The sequence below is a fragment of the Manacus candei genome, unplaced genomic scaffold (assembly GCF_025592945.1).
Source record: "Manacus candei isolate 608988 ecotype Guabito, Panama unplaced genomic scaffold, ASM2559294v1 h1tg000046l, whole genome shotgun sequence".
NCBI classification, from domain to species: domain Eukaryota; kingdom Metazoa; phylum Chordata; class Aves; order Passeriformes; family Pipridae; genus Manacus; species Manacus candei.
This window is the reverse complement of record NW_026138094.1, coordinates 9,943,630-9,966,212: the sequence shown is the minus strand read 5'-3', so window position 1 is coordinate 9,966,212 and position 22,583 is coordinate 9,943,630. Positions and strand designations below refer to the sequence as shown.

Genomic DNA, 22,583 nt, shown 5'->3' with positions numbered 1-22,583 from the left:
CCAGAGCAGGGCTGGATCAGTCCCCTGCTCCTTTGGGATGGGGAGAGATGCACACAGAGGAGAAGCATGGACGGGGGCCCAGCTGGAAAGCTCCATCTCTCCTGTCAATGGGCCCCTTTCTTGGGAGCTGCAGCAGCCAAGCAAAGGCAAATAAGGAAAACAGAAGTATGAATTCTTCATCTTCCTTAGAAATTACTGGCTTCCCCTGCAGGAGTACGGCTGTCTCTTTGTTGGGCCCCTCAACCTACTTGGCAGGTATTATTACCATTGCAGACTTGCAAGTTCTCCTAAAATCATGACACGGACAAGCTGAGTGAAAGCAGCCATGGAGCATGAGACATGTGATGTCCTCAGGGCATGAGAAGTCCTGGACTTTATTCCCAGATCTACCACTAACCTTGGACAAGCCAGTTGACATTGTGCCTCAGTTTCCCAAGCACTGAAGCAATAATAATTACAGCCAGGCTGGTTGCTTCGGAGGCTGTTTGTGAACCGCCCCACCAAGTGCCAACCCTGTTATTAGTCCTCGGCCCTGTTATTAGACCTAAATCCAACTTACTTAAGAATGAAGTCTCCTGTGAAAAACACACAAACGGTTTCCCAGATCATCATTTTTATTAAAGTTCACAAGCAGCTGAAGGGAAAAAAAAAAAAAAAAGACTAGAAAACGTAAATAAACGTCATTCAGCGCGTCGCAGACTGGCTGTGCAAAACGTGTGTTCTCCCCAGCAGCAACGGGCACCCGCTGCTCCGAAAAGACCTTTGTTGTTTGAAGCTGTGTCAAGGCTTTTCAGAGCATTGCATCATTCAGCTGGCCAGGCTACAGCTCAGCCTAATCCAGGGGCAAAAGGCAAGCCTGGAGCATCTGCAGATCTGCTGTGCAGGGAAGTGGGATGCTGGGTTGGTGCAGGACCAGTCCTTGGCAGTGGCCAGCCCTAAAGAGGTCAGGCAGGAGCTGCATCCCTGTCTTGACATCCCAAATCCATGTGCCCTCCTTCACAGCATGAGTGAGGAGAAACTTGGGCTGACAGCTCTTGGATGCATAATCCCAAACACAGTCAGCAGCCAGCATGTGTGGATAACCTGGGGCAGCCTCAGCCCAACCACGAGCAGGCAGCGTGCAGTCAGAAACACTCACATCTCTGCAAGGTGAAGCCAGGATGTGGGGTGCCGTGGGAATAAGGGGGATCCCTCCCCTGCTCACCCTGCCATGCTCCCCTAATCCACTTGCTCTCCCTCTGAGGCCTCGCTGGTGGCAAGATGCCCCCTCCCAAGGCACGAGCAGCAGCCCTGTTTCTGCTCCTGTGCTAATTACACCCTCACCCACGCGGAGGGAAGCTCAGCAGACCGGCTCTGAGCACACAGTGGGCTTTATCTGGTGAATATCTGAGCAGTGGTGCCGGTGCCTTGGCACACTAACAGAGCTGCTGTGCTCTTCCCAGCAGCTGTGTGTGGGGAGCTACTCGGCCTCCAACCAAATCGCAACTGGCTGCAGCGAGGAAAGGGGGAAAAAAAAATTTAAAAGGCCCAAAGTGCAAAACAAAAGGCACCTGCCTTGTTTCACCGCAGTACCTGGTGCTGCTGGCAGCCACCCCAAGCTCCCACACTTTAATGTTTCTACAGCCATCGCCTCCGTTGAGCGGCCAGAGGATGGGGAGGGCCAGGTGCTCTCACCCATTTCCCCTTAACAAACACTTCCAAGTCACCCAAGCAGCAAGCATTGACAATAGCAAGTTTGCTGCCTTTAAAAAAAAAATTAGTATCTCCTAACCCCCCAACTGAGTAACAAAAAGCACATAAGGGCTGCCCAGCAGTGCTTGCTGAGGGATGCAGCCTCCATCTCTCTGGTGCTGGTGGCCCACTGGTGCCCACAAGCCATCCCTGTGCCGCTCGTGCCCAGCCCCTGCCTTGCAGCCAGTGCTCCTGGCTCTGTGCCATCCCTGTGTGATGGTCAGTGGCCAGTGGCGGGGCCGAGTGGCCCTTGGTGGCCCTGTGATGTGATGCCAGTGTAGAGTCTGGCTGTGCCTCCCACTCCTGGTGCCGGGAAGGGACGTGAAAGTTGCCTCGGAGTCCTGGGCGGGACAACAGGAGGGGACTCAGTCACAGTGCTGTCGGCTCCAACTGCACAAGAGGGGACATGGATGTGACTCTGGTATCTGGGGAAGAAAAGAGAAAGTTCATTAACCAGTGTGATGCTTGGCTCAGCCCACACAGGGGAGCATTGGCAGTTACTGGGGTAACCCCCACCCCAAATCCCAGAAATGGCTGGAGGTAGAAAGCAGCTGGCTTGTTTGGGAGTTGGACTCTGCTTTGCTTGAGCATGAGAGGGGGGAGAGAGGGTGTTCAGCTGGGGAGGGCTCAGAGACGGGCAGGAAACTTCTGTGGACATGACAAGGGAATGAAAAATTGAGAAAAAAAATAAGGGGTTTTTTTGTTGGGTTTTTTTTTGGCAGGGACGAGGGCCCAAGAACTGGAACAGACAAAACAAAAAGACCCTTTTTCTCTTTTTCCGCAGGTTCCTCCAAAAACATCCGTATCACTGACATTTCCAAGGGGTTGATTAATCCAGTCTGGGGCCTAGCTCAGACTGCACATGTTTCCATCTGCCCAGGGTTAGGAAAAGCCTGATTTTCATCGACTTTCCTCCCCAGGCCAGCCACTCCCTTCCAACGCTGCCTGATAAACTGGCTTCAGAGACAACCAGCCGCTTGGAAAGAGCAGCAGCGGCAAAAAATCTGCAATCCCTGTTTATCCGGCCTTGCTATTATACACATGCAAATGGGTTTCCCTAGGAGCCACCGAGAGAAACCAGTTGTGACTTTGTTCTGGCAACTCCAGCGAGGTTGCAACAGGTTGCAAGCAACCACCCCAGGAGCACGCAGGTGAGCAGCAGCGTTTAGGAGCCAGGAGATTACCCTGGGCTTTTTTTAGGCTGCTGTTTGCAGGTACACAGGTTTTCACATGGGAAGATGTCTTTCTGTGAGCAGGGCTCTGTGGATGGAGGCGAGAATGATGCACGGCAACAAAATTCTGTGATTGTTGCAAGGTGAAAGCTGGTGGAGCGCTGTTCCACATGGAAGGGAGCCACACCAGGCAGCACTAAATGTGTCTCTGCGAAAGCTTGTTATCTAAGATGTAATATAATAATCAGGAAAAGCCACTGAACAGATTTGACACAGCGTGTGTGGTATCAGAATATAGTTTAGGGCCTGACACGTGCCCTAAATCCTTGCAGGAGCTTTGGGGCCAAAGTTCATTTTAGGAGCCAGAACACCCTCGATTTACTTCAGCCTCGGTTGCTCAGCACCCACCCAACAGCAGGTACCAGCTGCTGATGCCGCCCACAGCCCTCATGGGAGCTAAGCCCACCAAAGGACTCCAGTGGGAGCCATGAAGTGGTCTCTGAGCTTTTGGATGTGTCCCAGGAATAAGTGTCTGAGCACTGCCCAGCCGCTGGCCTCCCCTCCTTACAGCCCAGACCGTGAGGAGGATCCTGGAGGAGCTAAAAAGCACCAGAATGGGAACCCCTGGGCAGGGAAACCCCTGGCTTCTCACTGTGATGGGGTTTGGCTCATCCCATTTGTTTTGAGATGGGAATTCCAACACCTCCACCCCAGGGGAGCATTTGAGGCTCAGAAGGCAGCACAGAGGGATGCAGTGACCTCCCTTTCCAATTCACCTTCCCTGGCTGGACCATGCAATCTGAAACAACTGTCCCACTCCCATTTGTGACTCTGCCCCACAAAAATGAGAGTGTCACACAGGACAGACATTTTGGAGAAGCCACTTCTAATGTGGAGACAGGCAGCTTGGAGAACCTGTTCCTGGTGAAGCCCAAAGTCACTCCAGAGAGGTGTGGAGTTGTCCCCGTCAACTGTCACTGCACAGGACTGTGACAGACCACCCAGCATCTTTCTCTGGGCTCCTGGCCAGGCTGCACTTGTCTTTGTAAACACAGAGAGTCTTTATTAGCCGAGTGCTCAGTATTTTATTTCCCGTTCGTAATGTTCTGCGTCCTCACGGCTCCAGGTGGGAGGAGACCAGGCTTTCACGTTTCATACTGCTAATCATGCTTGATCCCTGGGATTAGCTGCAGGTAATAAGTACTAAATTAATGTCACACGGCCTCCTTGGCAGGGCCGCTGGGACCTCTGCCGAAAGGTGCCCCGGCTCCAGCTGGGAAGGGCGAAGGCCATGCCCTCAAGGAAACATTTCCAGCTGATCAGCTTTATGCTTTAAATGAAAAGCAGGCTGGGTAGTTTATGACCAACATTTGCCGAGGACAGATTATTTGGGTTTCAGGGACCAGTTTATAGGCAAGAGGTTGTTTTTTCCATGAATACAAAGTACTATTTCCTGCCATGTGATTGCCCAGGCCTTTCCCCACCAGCCCAGCTTGCTCTGCTCTGAGGGATGGTCCCTCCCGAGCCTTCTCCATCTGAGGGGGTTAGTATTGCCAAAGCACACTTGGACACAGCCAGCCTGCCTTCTGGGTGTTCCTACTTGAAGAAGGATCCCATAGGGCCTATCCAGATGTTGCAGTAGAGACCTTCCATGGTGGGAGCTACAAGCCAAAAGATCCCTTAGCCAGACCTGCTACAGGACAATAGTGTAGTCATAGGATCCTATAGACAGTTACCCCAGTTCCTGAGCCCAGTTTTGACCCAAGCACAGCCAAGACAGCCAAGGCAAGCACATGGGACATGGCTGGTGCAGCACTGCAACACATGCACATCAGAGACATTCACTCACCCATCCTGGTGCTTTATGTAAGGAGCTGTCACACTGGCTGAGGCCACAACAATAAATTAGTAAAAAAAAAAACAACCAAAAAATAAAAAACCTAAAGAAAAATCACACGGAGAGACATTCTTTCTGGCAAGAGCTCGTGTGTATTTTAAATACTTCTTTTAACCGAAGAGTGGAACCGAAGCCAAAAAAGCACATAAAACCCTCACACAGTGACTTTTCACCAATTTAATTTGCAGGTTGGTATATTACAGCTCCTAGTTTTCTTGTGCTGTTATCAGGTTCCAGATTACAGAGGGGAAACCTATCTATGCAACCCCCTGAAGCTATTTATTAGGTCTGACCAAACCAAATACAGTAAGGAGGAAAAAGGGCAGGAAAGGAAAATAACATCACTGTGATTTTGGAGACTTTTTTATTCAGCGACTGAAGAATGAACTCCCACCTCAAACTATTCCCTGTCCTATTCCCAGGAGCATGGCTGGTGTTGAGCTTTAATATTCAGATGCATCTGCTACCAGGGAAAATTAATTTTCAGCTCTAGGATGGCTCTTAAAGAGAGGCCCCATTGACCTGAGCTGAAAATGATGGAGTCCTCACACTCTTTGCTGCAATATTTAATAGCCAAGTGGCAGTTAATTAGATTACTGAGCCACTGTGACAGATGCTAGGCAACGCCTGAGGAGGAGAATTTGGAAAGGTCATTATCTTCCAGTGTTTGGAACACTCTCAGATCTCATTTTAACCCTTTCCACTCTCACCCTGCCCTCATGGTGGTCTAACTCATGTTAAACCCAGTTGTTTCACAAAGGCCAGAGCAATGCCCTAGGTGATTTTTTCCCACTTGAGAAAAGCAGGTGGTCACATTGGGCAAATAACCAGCAGATGTGCCAGGAACTCCTCCTTGGTTCCCAGCTGGCATCAAAAGAAATGATCACTGGGAGGTGCCAGCAATTTCCCCCGCTGGGTGATTCCCAGGCGCACCAACCACACCAAGTGGGAAGCAGGGAAGTAAGAGGGTGTTAGAAGGTTTGAGCAGCATTCTTTCTTCCCTGTGCTAAGTGAAGTGGATTTTGATGAGTTTGTGGAAGAATTTCCCTCCCCACAGTCCCCACTTTCCAAATAAAACTGTTAAGTGAAGCTTGTCAATCCCACACGCATACCAGCTCCTTCAGCTGGCTGGGATGTAGGCTCCGACCACCAAAGCAGGGCTCTGTGTGCTGCTGGCTCTGTGAAACCTGCAGACTGAGCTAGAAGAGGTGTTACAGACTTCCTGGTGAGATGATGCTATCCAACCATTGCCCGTATCACTATCTGCTTTTACCAGGCAAGGTGAGAAGAATTTTTGGCCTTTGCCTGGCCAGCTGTATCTCAGCAGATTGGTGAAGACATCCAAAGCTCTGTGGAGCCACACTGGGAACCAGAGGGGCAACCAAACATCCCACTGGGGAGGAGAGAGGAGGAATCAGCAGTCCTGTCCCAGTGGCACTGCAGTAGCACCTTCCCTGAGCAAGTGAGAACTGGAGCACCAGAATGAGACAGGACATCATGAGATTCCACCAACTTTCTTATTCTCACACACCTCAAAACACTGATAAACACATTCTTCTTCTGGTTACAAAACCCCTTCCCTCCCACTCAGGTCTTACACAGAAGTTTCAGAAGTTCTGATTTAACAAGCAACAGTTTGGATGATAAATAAACACCAGGACCATCAAATGCATCGTGGCTTCTGAGCTTTTGCTTCTGCTACCCACTGAAATGTAAATACAGAGCATAAAAAGAGATCCAGCATTTGCCAGCATTCCAAGGGTCACTTGCCTACATATTCATCAGTTCTGAATAAATCACCCAGAAAATCAGCGAAAATATTGAACTACTGAGACATTCCAAAGCACTTGTGGCCCTGGTATCTCCCAGGACTCACCTTCAAGTGTTTTTAGAAACCTTAACTCCCTCAACTGCGTGGGGACAGGATGTATTCTGCAGTGAGAGCCATGAGAGCAGGTGTGGACACATCTGTTCTCCCACCCACAGAAGGGTGACACTGTCACATCCAGCTACCTTGGAGCAAAGGGAGAGGAGCTGTGGCCTGCTTGCAACCATGTAGGTTGTAGATGTAGATGCATCTCTAAAGATGCTGTGAGGATCAGTTGGAAATAAGAGAACCCTGGGAGCTAGCTTGGCCTACAGCATCGCAGGACTGGCTACTCCTTCCTGGCTCTGCATCACACCTTTAAATCTCCTTGCCCCTAAAACAACCTCATGAACAACTTGGAACCCGTGACTCCGGCACGGTGGATGCAGCCGCAACTGAGGCAAGTTTCAGTTTAAGAGGAGGAGACCCTTACCTTATTGACCTCCTGGATACAAGCCCCCCGAGCCCTGCCCCTCATCATGACGGCAAATGCTTCCAGGTGCTGACAAAAGCTGTGGGGATGAGCGAGTAAGGCACCGTTGTGATACAGTTCCACGTGTCTGACGTAGGGTCGTAGCAGTCCAGCGTTTTGCACCTCTGAGTGCCAAAGTAACCCCCTACCACGTACAGTTTATTCCCAGAGGCCAAAGCGTGGCACGACATGCGCTTGGCCGTCATGTCCCCGATGCGTGTCCACTGGTCCGTCTCGCAGTCAAAGCGGTACGCGGACGCTGCCGTGAACTCTGTGTCCCCTCCCATGATGAAAATCTGGCTGCCCAGGACAGCGGCTGCCGTGTAGCGCCAGGGCTGTGGGCATTCGGCTTTGATCATCCATCGATTCTCAGCTGGGTCGTAACACTGGACTTTGGACACCATGTCCCGGTGAATGCTGGTCCCACCAAAGACGAAAAGCTTGAGCCTGGCGCTCACCACCGCGGCGTTGCTCACTCCATCTCTCAAAGGAGCCACCATTGTCCATTTGTTGGATATGGGATCGTACTTCTCCACTTGCTTCAAGGAAACAGAAGGAGATGCGGGAAAGACTCCAGCCACTGCAGTGTGTCCACCAACCACATACAGGCAGTTTTCCAATTCGGCCGAGCCATGTCCAAACCGAGCGATTAACATTGGGGCAGCTTTGGACCATTCCTCATGAACAGTGTCATACACCCACACATCTTTTGAGACCCCGTTCTCTGAGCCTCTGCCTCCAGTGATATATACTTTGCAGCCAATGGCACAGGCACTAAACTCCTTCCGTGGACTCGGCAGGTCTGCTTTGGGGATAATTTCCTTTGCTTTGTGGTCTACTTGGTAAATCTTATCACACATGAAGGTCTGTCCTCCCAGGATCAGCAAGGTGTGCCCAGCTTTGCGAGGCCTGGCACAGGGACTGGTGACGACTCCATCATTCTGGAGGATCTTCTTCTTGCATTGAATAGCTTCATCCAAGACAATCTTGTTCCTTTCATCCACCATGATCAAGTCCTCACAAGCCAAGGCTTCCTTGAGGCATTCAGAAGGAAGCAAAGCCAGACGAACATTCCTCAGAAGCTCTGGGAGATAAGCCTTCCGCTCATCCAGATCGTATTTCACCCACTGGATGACAGCCTTAAAGACTTTTTCTTCATCCTCAATTTCCAGCTCATCGCTGGAGATGAGGTCCAGCAAAGTGTCCTTGGAAAGGTTGTTGAAGTCCTCACTCTTGTGAACAGTCTCAAAGTTGACCAGGCACATCCTCCAGGAGAGCTCATAGAGCCGTCGGCACTGATGAGCATCCGAGAGCAGCATCATGCCCAGGCAGTTGGAAGGGTAAAGGTTCTTCTCCAGGAACTCGGCCGCTGCATCTCGGACATCATGGAACTGCAGCATGTCTCCAGCTTCCAGGAGGGACTCAGCGTTTTCCTCATTGATAATGATCCGAGAGGAGTAGGCAAAGTCCAGCAGTAGCTCCAGCACCTCTGGGTGGAGGCTGTCATGGAAGTTCACCTCATCATCCAGGCTCTCCCGGAGGCCGTTGCTAAACATGGCCTCGAAGTACCTGCTGGAGGCAGCCAGCACTGCCCGGTGGCATGGGAACGACCTGTTTCCTGCCCAAAGAGTGACATCGGTGAACATGCAGTGCTTCCGCAGGGTGTTCAGGTGGGACAGGACACAGTCCGGGTGGGAAGCTTTGTGAAAAAGCAAGATGTTCATGGAGCCCGTGCTAGTCCGGGATTTACGGTTCTCGTGGACGCTGACTGACATGATGGCAGAGCTCTTGCCTGCAGGAGAACAAACAGGAAAACCATTATTCCCTTGTCCTTACTGATGTATGGTATGGAGAACATGTGCATTTGCTATCCAACCCTGGTACACTGCCAATGGACCTCAAACGTGAGGCACCAGCTGACGCCCCTGTGCTCCTGCATCCCCACTTGCAGAGCCTGTGCCTCCTGCACCCTCACATCCTCCAAAAAATTTAACTCAGGCTGAACAGGGTGGGAAGGCAGAGTGGGGTGAAGAGGGGAATTCTCCACTTTGGTTTCAGCAACAGAGCAACAAAGTGAAGCAATCAACCCCCAAACTTGGTGGTAGATTGTCTCAACAGCCCCTAGAGGGTATTGGCAAACCGCAGAAGAGTTATTTTTCCTTAGAAAACAGCATCGAGAGAGCAGACTATCCAGGATAAAGGGCACTGGTCTGTTCCTGGCTGAGCAGTGTCTGGCTTCTGATTTTCATATAGATTGTTGCTGCAGGTTTAGGAAAGGCAATTGCTAGAGGTTTTATTTATGGAATATTTAACTACCAGCACAAGTCAAAAGTTTTGAACAAATTTTACCAAAGCCATTTGTTGTAGCTTTTGATGATGAAACTCACCACACACTTCATATGATTTAAACATTTTGCAGGACAGATTCACATAAGAGTAAAACAAAAGAGACAGCTCAATTACACTTTTTACCAGACAGGCAGAAGCAAACACAAGGCTTTTATTAGCTACTATTTCGTTTAAGTGCTACCTGATACCATTCTTTGCCTGTAGAAGAATACTCCTTTGGAATAATCAAATTAATACTACCTAGATGATAAAATACAAGTAAATTACTCCAAAATATTTTAGCCAGCTGTATTTTGTTCCTTGTGTGACTAAAGCAGACAGACAGATATGCAAACAGCCCTCTCTTACAGGAGAAAGTAAATGCTGAAGTTCATAGCACAACTGTCCCGAGGTTTGAAAAATGAACCCAAAAAAAAGAGAAAAATGGGCTCATCCTGCTGTACCTCCACTCCAGCCACTGAAATGTTTAGAAATCAGCCATTAGCCAGACAGTTGGGGAAGGTCTTTCAGATGGTTTCTTCATGTTGATGTTGGCTGGATTTTTTTTTTTAAGTTCCTCTTCACAACCAGAGGTTTCTCAAGGGTCTTTCTACCCTGCAAACACAAGGGCTGCAATTCAACCCTATCCTCCCCAGCTGAGCTCTCCATCACTCCAGCCCAGCACTGGGGGGGTCTCAGGGGAACCCACAAAATGCTGGGAGCATGGACACAGTGCTCCCGGGCTGCTGCAGGTCACAGCCTTGACCTGGTGGTGACCTGGAGCTGCACAACCCTCCCACACTCCACAGGTGGATGACCTCAAGCAGAGGTGGATGGCCAGATAAGCTGCCTGACTCAGGCTCTGATCATGTGCTTCCTACCCCTGCTTCTCCAGCACCTCCAAAAGAGGCCAAATTAGACAAACAGCTGTGGGTATGTTGCTCCTTCCCCCCCGCTGCCATGAATTATTGAAGTTGGTCTTCCCAAGGCCTCACTCATTCCTTAGGGCTGTGTCACAGTCCAGGGAAAAATCTCTGTGCTCCTCCATGTAGAAATGACAGGTTGCCCAAGCAGCCGCAATTCCTGCTCAGCCTCTGAGTCAAGGCAGGAGCATTGATGCAGGTAATCGGGTTGGATATGTACATGCCATCACCAAAACCCCTGCAGCCTTGCTTGGGTTGAGGCTGACAAGCTCATTTCACTCGTGATTGGAGGCTGTGCAGAATCAAGCCTCCAAAAGAGGAAGGAAAATGCCATTATGAAACAGCACTTTGAAGTGCATCTGAAGGAAATGTTTCCAACATCTACACCCAGCGCAGGAACAACACTAATTTAAGAGGTTATATGGATTCCCATGTCAACACCGAAGCAAGGAATACAAATGAAACATTTATGAGTCTGCTAAAAGCTATTGATTTAGTTTCCTATTCCTACAACCTCAGAAACCGCCCTGCCATTGCCACTGCTTTCTTTGCTCACAGCTCAGGTCAGCTATTCAATGTTAACCTTTGATTTGCTTATGCACAAAAAATGAAGCAATTTATACAGAACAGCTATGGAAACAAACAAAAGGATTGCAGGGACGCAGCAATAATTTTTCTGACACTAAGATTAAAAAATCACTACTCAGAATGGAAGGAGCAATTAAAATGTCTGTATAAAAGCTGCAGCACAGCCATTTTATATATATATACACACACATACGGATACATATACTGTGTGCACACACACGCACATATATATATATATATATATATAAAATCTTAGGCTTCTACCATCAAACATCTAGCCCAGAGAACTTGGTAGCATTCTATCTTATGTGTATTAAACAACATTCAGGGAATAAACTGGTAGCTTCCAGTTCAGTCCCCAGCACTGCTCTTCATATCACCTTGTCCCAATACAGGCACCAACTGATCCCCAGTGCAGCTTCAAATCTGAAACCTAAAGAGGCCACAGTCACAGCCCCTTTACTTGGCCTCTTCTGGGGCCGGCTTATGACACTGGATGCTACTGGTCACAGATGAGCAGGGCTAGACAGACCACTAAACTGAAACTAAAGCAGCCTCTAAACTCTGGGGTGCAGCCAGCAAGCCTTGCTTGTGGTTTTCAGCAATATCCAAACAGCTTTTTCTGAGGGCTTCTTGAATCCTGCCATAGTGGCACAAGCAGAAAAGTGGCAGGTACTAATCCTTTCCCTCACAAACACACCTCGCCGCATTTCTCAGTCTACCAGAGACCTTGGCATCATCTCACCCCGATCAGACAAACAGAAACTGCAGGCAGCAGCTATTTCATCTGGTGGGTTTCTTCCAAAATCTAGCAGCTCACAAACCTCAGAAGCCTGCAGGTAAATGATCTCCTACAATTTCATGATGTGCACAAAAGTATGCTTCGATTTAAGCAATGTTTAACTGCGGCGATGAACAGGCTGGACCCATGACGTGTGCACTTCTCTGAAGCGGACACGTGCAGAGCAGAATTTGGCCCCTACCACACTCCTTGCTTCCCTTACCCAACTACTGAGCTAAAGAGAAAAAGCAGAGCCACTCAGAACGAGGAATATTTTACTCAAAGCAACCTGTCAGTGGCTCCCGCCAAGCTCCTGCCGCTCTGCGAGCGCTCAGGGGTTATCGTTGTTCCCAGCTGCATCTTCCATCAGGCAGGAAGCTGTCGCTGGAACAGCTGTGTCAATGAGAATAGCAGAAGGCATGACCTGAACAAACTGGGGCTTGGATTTCTCCACGCTGCATTCATTTTTTTTTTAACTTCGAAAGGCAGTTATTGAAAAAATAAATATCTACTGCATAACCTTTTAAAAGGATCTTAACTGCACGCAGAGGCAGATGATAATCCTTCTTCCATATGGATGAGGGCAGAGGGGCATCAGCTTTTTGACAGCTATCCAATGATGTCTGCTGGCTGTAGTATTCCCCTGGCTGTCTACAGCCTTTGTACAGCCAGGATAGGAAAGACAGGCTTTTTCCAGCAGAGCAAGATAAGGATGCTTTGAAAATCCTTCCACTCACCCAGACAGAGCAGACAGCAACCCTGAAGGAAGGAAGGAGTTGGCTCAGGGAGAAAAGACTCCTCAGTCTCAGTTCATGAAGAAAATACCCCAGCAGTCTCTCTGGACAGGACTAAGCTATAAAAGACAAGGGGAAAATCCAAAAGCACAGAGATGGCCAAACGCCCACTCAAAGAAGCACAATTCTCCTATCCAAGAGCCTCGTGCTTCCTCCAAACCATGCCCCAGCAGAAGACTGTCCCTCCCAGGGCTGGTGGGTCATCATGTCAGAGCCCTGCTGGAATGGGTCATTTAGAGAACTTTAGGAAACACTCTATCATCTCTTGAAAAATCCAAGCACCTCTTTGAAGCTGTATCAGGCCCTGTTCCCAATCACAAAAGAACTGCACATGAGAGGACAGCTCAAAAGGACTATTGATACATGAACTACATTTAGCCAGGCTTGGGGCTTCCCCTCCATCTCAAACCAGCAGCCTCTCCACAAATCTGCAAATTCATTCACTATCTGCAGGGAATTACCAGCTGAGATCCTGCTTCCTTCAAGAGGACATTTGAAAGTGAATATGTTCCCCAGTGGGACTTCAGGGGATCAAGAATAATTTCTGCTTAGAAAGGCAAAACTACAGGATTTATATGTGTTCTCCCAAGACTGTAAAGGTTGGCTAAACACCAACAAAGAGCCCAAATCCCATGATCCCAAGCTGGGCACTTTCTGTTTGCCAATCAGAGAAGCAGCAACCAGAACACATTTCTTTTTGCCCCACTCAACCATGAATTATTTAAAGCTGTAAATAAGTAAATAAATAAGCAGTAAGGCTCCCTGCTGGCTCAGCTCAGAAGACCTGGAAGAAGCTGCTCATGCTGCAGCTGAGATTCATTCCCAAGCAGTCAGACATATACAGGCCCTCCATGTATGGGCTGCACTACAACCTAGTGCCACTCCTTCCAAACCAGAGCAGACCTACCTTGAGCAGGCAGAGACAACAGGAGTAAAACCCATTTTTATTTTCTCTCCATTTCACAGTATCAACCCTGTGGGGTGAAACACCATCTTGAACTCAGCCAAAATTCAACCTCTCCCTGGAAGCGGTGGGATTAATTTTCTACCCATTACAAATGCGCCTGTTCCCTCATCCCAAATATCTGGACTTTTCCAACACTTTCATGGACTCCACCACCTGGTGCTTAGGCCAGCAGCACTATCCCAGGCCAAAATTACTGGTATAGAACCAACTTCCCCCTTTTTACTGTAGAGAGTAGCAAACTAGAAACATAAAGTCACCTACTGTGTTTTCTTCAGAGGGAAGAGCTCCTTGCAAAGCTGCTTAGAAGAAAGAGCAGTGAGAAAACACAATGTCAAACACAGAGCCAGATACAGCTGTTTCAAATGCGATTTCCCGGCACTGGAGACCATCAAAAGGTTTGAGAAAGGGGATCTGTTACATGCAGGCATTCACGTACTCAGACACTGCTCGAGCTTCAGAAGTGGAAAAAAACCAGCAGAAAACAGGAAAAGATGGTGGGGGAGGGAGACAGACAACAAGAAGAGGGAAGGAACAAATGTAACAATATTTTCAGATGATTTTCCTCTCCTTGCATAACACAGTGGACTGTCAGGTACACAGATTGGAGCTGCTTGAAGTGCTCAGTACTAATAATGCCCTTCTGTAAAGAGTGCTTGAGATGAAAGGAATTAAATAGCACCTGGCATTTAGTGCAGCACCACACTTGTTGAGTGTGCAGCCTGGGCTGCTGCCAGGTGGGCAACAAAGGACCTTCACCACACCATCTCCCAGGCACGCTCTCTGTTCTGTCCGTGCTCCTGCGCCTGATGCAGACTTTGCTGTCTAACAAGTTGGGTTCATCTCCAGCAATTCTGGTGAATTTAGTGGTTTACCTGTGTCAGCCAAATTTGTTCTTGTTCTCCTCAGGATGACTAATGCAGCAAAGATGCAACTGTGATTTTGTACACTGGAATTCAGACAACATAACTGCCATGAATCAGAGGGTATCGCTCTGGATTTGCCCTTCCTGACAAACTCTTGATGTTTCATCATATTTGCAAATAGGTAAGCAAAGGAAAGGCAGCTGACTCCATCCCCCCCACCCAGAATTCCTGATCCTGCCCCAGCCTTTGAGAATGGAAGGCATCCTTATCATTTCTTCTCATTTTCTCACTTCCTAGTCTAGCCTGTACATCCTAGACAGAAAACAGAAAGACCATGTGAAAGGCTCCTTCTGTTGGCTCAGACAGAAACTGGGAGGTTTTCCAAGCCCAATTCTGTAGGCTCCAGGAATCAGATTGTCTGGAGAAGATCCGGGTACATATCTGAACGTTTTGAAACTCAGTCTCAGAAACTCGATACGAGTTTCATATCCCACTCATATCCTGATATCCCAATCTCACTAGTACCCACCATTCCTCCCTTTAGACCCGTGCCCCACTCTGCTGAACGCCACTTACCACAGAAAACAAAACCAGTATTGCCAATCTGTACCAATTAGTGAGGTTCTTGTTTTGTCTTGCAAAAGCACTGATAAAAGGGGCAGTAGTGCCTCAAATCTATGACATGAACAAATCTGAGCCAAAGGCGATCAAGTTCCAACCACAATAAAAATACCCATAGGAAATCCACTTTGCACACAATAAATGCAGTTTTATTTGCAAATCAGGTATTGGACTTGCTCCTCTGCAACTGAGATACTCCATAAAGCTTCTTGAACTACCTGTGAGGCAATCAAATAACATTCTCGTTCATCACTAAGCACATTGGCTTTCCCATTCCTGGGAATACCACACCCTCTTACAACCATTACCCAAATCGGGATAAGTAAGGCTTTTAGCCACAGTCCAGGCTCCAGACAATGGCTTTTCATTGCTACGCCCCAACCCCAGCGGATCTTTTCAGAGCCCCTGATTCATTTCAGAGGCTGCGGTGGGGTTTTGTCCTCCCCGCCTGCCCTCCAGCTCCGCTCCTGAATACACCCCATTCTGCCAGATCAATCACAGTCGCTCTGCAGAATGAATGGGGGGCTGCAGAGAAGGCAAGCATTCGCAATCCCATCTCCCAGATTATACTCAGAAAGGCTCCAGAATGGAATGCTCGATCGCAGTGTCTACCTCAGCCCCATCTGGGCAGGATAAAGTCCTTTTCAAGCAACCCAACTTGCTAATGCGCTGCAAAGGCAAAGGGCCCTTGGTACTTCAAGGAATTACATGCCACTTCCCAGGGAGAGTTTAGGAGACAAGAGATGTGGTACACATCAAATTAACACCAGAATAACCACAGCAGTTGCTGACTCCAGAGATCATATTCAGATCCTCCCACTCTGTGTGCTGTGCCCAGCTCCCGGCGCTGAGGCTGGCAGAGCCCAGTGCTCCGGTGGCCAGGCTAACCATAAGCCACGGACGCTCATACCAAACAGGTCTGTCTGCCTGCTGTCAGGGCAGGATTGCAATTTTGGGCCCAGCCAGTTAAGCTGGGGTTTTGTTTTGCTTTCCCCACTCCCCTGACAGGCAGGAGATCATGGTACAACTGCCAGGTTTGGTTTGCTCATTTGCAATTCTGGCTGGAGTTCAGAGCTATGGAGATGGGAGGCCCTCATGCCTTCTGAACCGATTAGCCCTTGATGCTGATGGGCATGGAGGACAGCCTTTCCCAACTGTATTATAAAGCACTGACAGATATTGAAGGGTCTGGGGCTGCAAGGCAGGATATTGTTCATCGCCCTCTGGCTCTGGACAGAAGGAACAAATCTGACACCCATCTCTGATCTTTCCATTTAAGTACTCACACAGCATCAAATCACACACTCAGCCTTCAAGTTCTGGGCCACTGTGGGAGCACTGCAGCAGCCCAGGCTGTCCTGGGCATCTGTGCACACACTGCAAGCAAACCAGAGTGATTGCCAGTGTGGTACGGTAATAAATTTGCCTCACCACAATCTGACAGGCTGCTATATAAAACTGGTAGTCTTTGCAAAGTCTAATGGTCAGCAAGCAGACAGTGGTTACAGCACATGCAACATTCCCAGGCTTGAGCAGAGGGAAGACAGAGCTGTCTCTACTGGCTGGAGTGATACTAATAGTCACTACGGGGATATAAAGCTGATAAGCAAAGACAGACCAATGTGTTGGTGGTTAAAGGTCAGACCAGGGGGCTTGGGGTGGCTTGTTACAGCTAAATGCTTCCTAGCCAGCTTTTCTGCAGCCACTGCTTCAGCAGTGCCAGCTACACTCACTGCAATTCAATTACAGTTTGTAAAAGGCAGGAGTAAATCTACCCCACAGTTCAAGTGCTGACACCACTTCAAACCTGGGCCTTCCACAGTCCCTGAGCATCAGCAGCCGTGGACACCCTGGGCCAGCTCTGCCTGTCCTGCTCCACCTACTCACACCCAAGCCAAGGCACTGCTCAACACTCTTTTGTAATGCTGCCACTTCCCTCCCCACCTCGCAACACACTGCCTGTCCTCTTCCACCTCCACAGATGGCCACATCCTGCCCTTCCTGTTTCACTCATCCACCTCCTAAACATTGCCTAAAAACCTCCTCTGGCTCCTAAGAAGGATCTGAACTCCTGCGGGCTTTGGGGAGCGGTTGGTTACCACCATAGGGACAAAAATGCCATCTTAAGTCACACATGCATATGTACACATAGAAGTGTGCACACTCCTTGTCCCCACTCCAGAACATGTCCAGCACTCTGTCCAGAGCTGGAAGGACCATATTATATATCAGACACGTGCTCATTTTTACACATGTGGCATAGAGGTCATGCAACATCTTGTCATCTGTTTCCAAGCTGTCACCTTCACAAATTTCTTGTGCCTAGCTCCTTCAGTCAAACCTTTTTCAACTGGCCTTATCTCCTCTCAGAAAGCACATCTGAGACACCATCCTCTCTGCTTGAGCTACTTGAACCTGCCCCAAGCACAGCATGAGAGGATACCATGCTCCGCACACAGGCTGAGGCAGGAGGACTTCAGATAACAATCCTCAAATGCTTTAAAAACTGAACAAAAAAGGGATGCAAAATTTAAGTTCCTCTGTGCTAAAGCTGCCTACAGTCTCCCATGTCCATATTATGGTGCAACCAATTTGCTTCTGCAGCAATTTTCACTTCGGCTTAGCCCTGAGAATCTTGTGCCCACCTCCTGCAGAGCAAACTTCCACCTATGCCTCCTCCCCAAGTGCTTTACTCAGTCTTATCACAGAGATAAACTAGAGCAGATGGTTGGGGTTTAAGACACAAAAGAGACAAAATGTGTTTTCAGATAAGATTTGATCCAAAGCAGCAAACAGAACAAGGAAAACAGAGAGGCCCCAGAAAGGGTCCCACGGCACTAAGGAGTCAGACCCTTTGAGAGGTGGACAGAGAATAGAAAGTACAGAGAGCTCAGAACTCTGGAAGGAGACTGTCACCAGAGTAGCTGAGCCAACAGCAGCAGCTGGCCACCACCAGGAACACGTGGGGTGTGTTACACACAGCTCGGCTTGCTCCTAAGGTAAGTTCAATAAAAACCAGGGTCACAAGACACAGGAAGAAAGAAGGAAAGACAAGGGAAGTTGCCAAAGTATAAAGGTTATAGAGTTGCTCGTTTCTCTTCTGGCTCTGATCTGTCCTGGAGAGGAAGAGGTTTGTTAAGGGTAAGACTGCACAGCACCCGGACTGTGGAAATCACTCTCGCAGATCACATGGGGAACACACACAGAGATTGCCAGGAAAGGAAAAGAGAAAACAGTCGTGACACAGGGACTCTGCACAGGAAGAGTATGAAACACTCGGCTGTCTGCTTATGAAAAGCTGAGGACAGATTTTCCAAGCACAGATTTGGCTGATCTAAGCCCCCACCTGAAAAACTAAAAGCAGATAAATAAAGAAAATAAATAAAAAAGCAAAAAAACAAACAAACATTATCAACAAAAAAAAAAAAAAAACAAACAAAAAATCAAAATAACAACTACCAAACAGGCTTTTAACTTTTTTAAATGTCAAGGGGACTGTGAGGACAGCAAAGGCAGGAAGAACTAACTATTTATTCTCCTCTGTCAGTTCAGCTCAGTCACTCACACAAACCTGCTCACTTTTCTAGACAGGGCTGCTCGAACCGATTTCATCAGAGGCCATAGAAGTTGCGTCCCTTAGAGCACAGTTTTGAGATATATATATATATATATATATATGTATGTACGAGAGAGGGGGGAAAAAACCCACCCCAAAACCCAAAAAACAATGCCACTCTACTTCCATATCCAAAAGATTAATGGCTGGGTTTTAATTTTTTCTTATTATTTATTTATTTCCTTTAGAAGAGAAAAGCCCTTCCCCTCCCTAAACCTTTCCCTGATGCCACAATGATGCTCCGAACCCCGGCGAGCCCCGGGCCGGTACCGGGGGAGGGAGGCGGCACTCGGGGGTCCAGCACATCCCCGAGCCCCCCAGGCTCCCAATCCACCCAAGCAAACCCCTTGCTCGGAGGGGGCCGGAGGGGGTCTGGCGGGGGGGAATCACTCACCGTTCTCTCGGCCACGGCGAAGCCCCTGGGAACGGCAAAGCCCCCGGCGCGGGGGGCGGGGATGCAGGGCTGGAGGAGGGAAGCAGGGCCGGAGGAGGGAAGCAGGGCTGGAGGAGGGATGCGGGTCGGAGGCGGCGGAGCGCGGAGCGTTGCGCGGCCCCCGCGCTCCCCGCGCACAATGTCCCCGCCGGGCGGGACCGGCCGCGCGTGGGACCGCGGGGGCGGGGCCGGCCGCCGCGGCCGCCACCAATCAGCGGGCGCCGCGCCCGTGACGCGCCCCCTCTGCCACTCCCCTTTCGGAAGCAGCGACCAATAGAAGAAAGAAGAGACGACTTGTGGGCGGGGTCAGTGCGAGCCGTAACGCCCCGGGTCCTAAAGGCCGGGTCAGCCCGGCCGAGCTGCCTCCGCCCCCCCGGGGGCCGAAGCGGCTGGGGGAAACCGCCCTTCGGGCTCGTGGGGAGCCACCCGTGCCACGCCGACGGCACGGACCCGTCCCCTCTGCCCGGCCATTGCCCTCTGAGTCAGCACCCCCCGGCTGCGCTTGTCCCGCAGGATCGGCATCCCACGGAGTGATGTCACCCACCCACTTCCCACCCACGCCTGCAGCGGGACAGGGGAAGTCAGCGAAACTCTCCTAAAAATCCAGGCATATGTGTGAAACCGCCGGGCTCAGCAGAATTTGAGTGCGTGGGGAATGCGGAGGTCACCAGTCGCACCCCCGGGGTCCCGCTGCCCGCAGGGAGCGGCACAGCTTGGGGTCAGATGGAGCCTGGCCAGGGTCCAGTCCCTGCGTGGGGACCACCCGTGGGACAGTGCCGGCATCTGGAAGGAGCAGGGGGGGACCTGGAAGAGTTCCCTTCAGCAACACCCGCGGGCTGAGCCAGGGAAACTCATTTAGAAACAATAATATTTTCCAAAACAATAACATTTTTCAAAACAATAACATTTTCACATAACGCAAGAGCAGCTGGAAACAGCAGTGCCTCTGATCCCACCCCTGTTTTCCAACCCCTGCTCCGGAGTGAGGCACAGCAGGTACCTGCAGACCTGCCCTGTTGAATAATTTCACTGTGAGTGGCCATGCCTTCCCTGGGATATGTGGAATGTTCCAGCCACCAGAAAAAAGAAACTCAAAGTTTTTTTTATCTACACAAATTTTGACTACATAGAGGATGCAGGGAAGAGCTGTTCCTTATCTTCTCCCACGACTCCATTTCTCCAGGGCCTTACTCCCTATACTTAGTCACAAATGTTCTGTAATAATATTCAAGTGAAAAACTAACAGTTCTGTTAAGTGTATCTCCTCAGATAATAGCTGGATGGAAATATCCGGGTCCAAATTGTGCTGAACCTCCCATACACCCAGCGATGGACTGTTTAAGGGCTGTTCCTTCCAACCTAGTGAAGGAAATCTCTCCAGTTTCCCACTGAAGTAACTACCACTGCTTGTCCCTGTTTCACAGCAGTGACTGCATTAAAGTGCTGCCTGCATGGCCAGTTTCATATGCTGTGGGCATGGGAGGAGTTAGACGGTTGCTGCTATGGGGATATACTGAAACAAAAATTCCAATAAATACAAAATTGAGTCCCTTCTTTTCTTCCCAGCTTGAAACAGAAGGTCAGCTACAGCTGGCAGGGGCTGTGCATGGTAAATAACAAAGTACACTGAAGATGTTGAAGTGTATCAAATTCCTGGTTTTTGGATCTGTATTGTTCCGGGTTCATTGCAGTTTAACTCTTGGACTGCTGCTATCTTCCCAACTACAAGCACAGCTACTCTTCAAGAGGCTGAAAATTGTCCTGAAGACTGCTAATGACTTTAATGAGCTGTTCAGGAAGACAACAGGGATTTGTGCAAGAGGAGGGTGTGGTGGCATCCTGAACACATCTGTTAAACAACAACGACATGAAAGACAAAATTGATTTTCCCTTTTCCTGCTGGGTTCCACCCATCTGCTCCAGAGTATGAAAGAGCTGGGGAGAAAAGCAAGGCCATATTTCTTAATTCCGAAGCACTTTCACAGTGCAACTACAAAAGCAAAATGCCATCCCAGCAACCAGTGTGGGTGAACCCAGCCTGTCCTCTGCAACCTGGCAGGGGGGACTCTGGCAGCTGCCTGTCATAGGGACCTACAAAGCTTAGGAGAGCTCCCTGCAAAACTCTACCTGAAAAGTTGCTTCTAAGACACGATGGCCGTAGTTTATCTCCCACCCACCAGCTTTTGAGCTGTGTAACTCCCTCACTTCCTCTGGCTGCGGCAGAGCTAAACAGAGGGCAGTCCCAGGAAACACTGCAGGAAACGTCCTGTGCTGTAGCAGTACACACATCTGGTGTTAAGATACTCAGGCAGATGGGATTAGGATCCTAGCTTTTGTTCCAAGGGAGCAGCAGAATGCCAGATAGGGCAGTGATGGGCACACCAGACACGCAGACTGGCAACCACCGTGAAGGAGGTGGGGAGCCAGACAACTGAAAAGGCAGGGGCAGCACAATGGGAATACTAAGTAGCGAAGGAAAAAAGCTGGCAGACATTTTAAAATGTTTTTAAATCTCTCGTTAAAGAGGATTTAAGAACGAGGCGTATGTAGGGGAAAGAAGCTTAATTTATGATGAATGTTAATACCAGCTCCTTACATATGGTACTTGCCTCGAGCATCCCTGAGGATTTTTGAGGGACTAGTGCTGTGGTTATGATTTCAGTGTAAAGGGGAAATTCTCGTGCATTATTAAACAAATCGTGCCCTGCATTGGCCTTTGGTTTGATGTACGTGATGTGTAGTTGATGTCAGCCAGCTGGGAAGATAGGATTCTACAACTTGTTGGCATTTTGAGAATAAGCTGGGAAACTGCTGACTGAGATCCCCTCCTTCATCATGAACCATCAAAGGAAAGCAAAGCGTTAATTTTTTAAAAATTTTGAAAAAAAAAAAAACCAACAAAGTTTTAAATAATAGTGTTTACCCTTTGGCTATATACGTTTAGGATAACATTTATTATGGATGGAAAATTTAAACATTTGCAAAGTTAAGCATTTGATTTAACTTGTTACAGAAATCAGCACTAATTATCTGGTTCCCATTACATCCTCACTTTCCCAAAGATGGAGAGTCAAAAGATTTACCCTAGCCAAAATTCACTAGCAGGTTTTATCCATTTATATCATAGATCTAGATCCTGAGGTAGCTGACTAAGTAGCTGACCTTCATAGAAGTAGCAGGAGGGATAAAATCTGGCCAACAAACCAAGCTGACTTGTGTGCATCTATTTCTATTTTCCCCTGAACATTTCCATCCTACAAACTTTCCAAAGGGTTAAATAATAAAATTAGTGTTTTCTCCTCTAGGTCACTGCTTGCAGTCCATCACAGGTCATGTCACAACCAGCTAATGGCTGCTAAGTGGTCTGAGTGAAATTAGTTTAGTGGGTCTCAAGCCAGAAGCCAGTTGACAAATGCCCAAAAATCAGTACTCCAATTGGCTTCCTTGCTGGCAGTCACAGTGGGTTGGTCAAGGCCATGCAAATTCAGCATTTCCCCGAGGCTAGGAACATAGACTAGGTTGCTTGTGAA

The 22,583-nt window shown here is 48.9% G+C and overlaps 1 protein-coding gene across 4 annotated transcripts; it reads right to left on the bottom strand.

Moving 5' to 3' along the window:
• Positions 1 to 591: 591 nt before the first annotated feature.
• KLHL25 (kelch like family member 25) lies at positions 592 to 19,242 on the bottom strand. Of its 4 annotated transcripts, XR_007906124.1 has the most exons (4): positions 19,015 to 19,242; positions 7,101 to 8,931; positions 4,753 to 4,789; positions 592 to 2,156 (listed from the first exon to the last, which is right to left on the bottom strand). XR_007906124.1 is itself a non-coding variant. In XM_051796696.1 (3 exons), the coding sequence occupies exon 2, from the start codon at positions 8,912 to 8,914 to the stop codon at positions 7,145 to 7,147; it is 1,770 nt and encodes a 589-aa protein (XP_051652656.1). In that variant the 5' UTR covers positions 8,915 to 8,931; positions 19,015 to 19,242; the 3' UTR covers positions 592 to 4,090; positions 7,101 to 7,144. The 4 variants fall into 4 exon arrangements, 3 of the variants coding, with proteins under 3 accessions (XP_051652656.1, XP_051652655.1, XP_051652658.1); XM_051796696.1 differs by lacking the exon at positions 4,753 to 4,789 and having other exon boundaries at positions 592 to 4,090; XM_051796695.1 differs by lacking the exon at positions 4,753 to 4,789 and having other exon boundaries at positions 19,015 to 19,241.
• Between the last annotated feature and the right edge of the window lie 3,341 nt (positions 19,243 to 22,583).

What these genes read in the sequence shown, in the direction of transcription:
- KLHL25 (XM_051796696.1), bottom strand. Translation starts at nt 8,914, where the DNA reads ATGTCAGTCAGCGTCCACGAGAACCGTAAATCCCGGACTAGCACGGGC.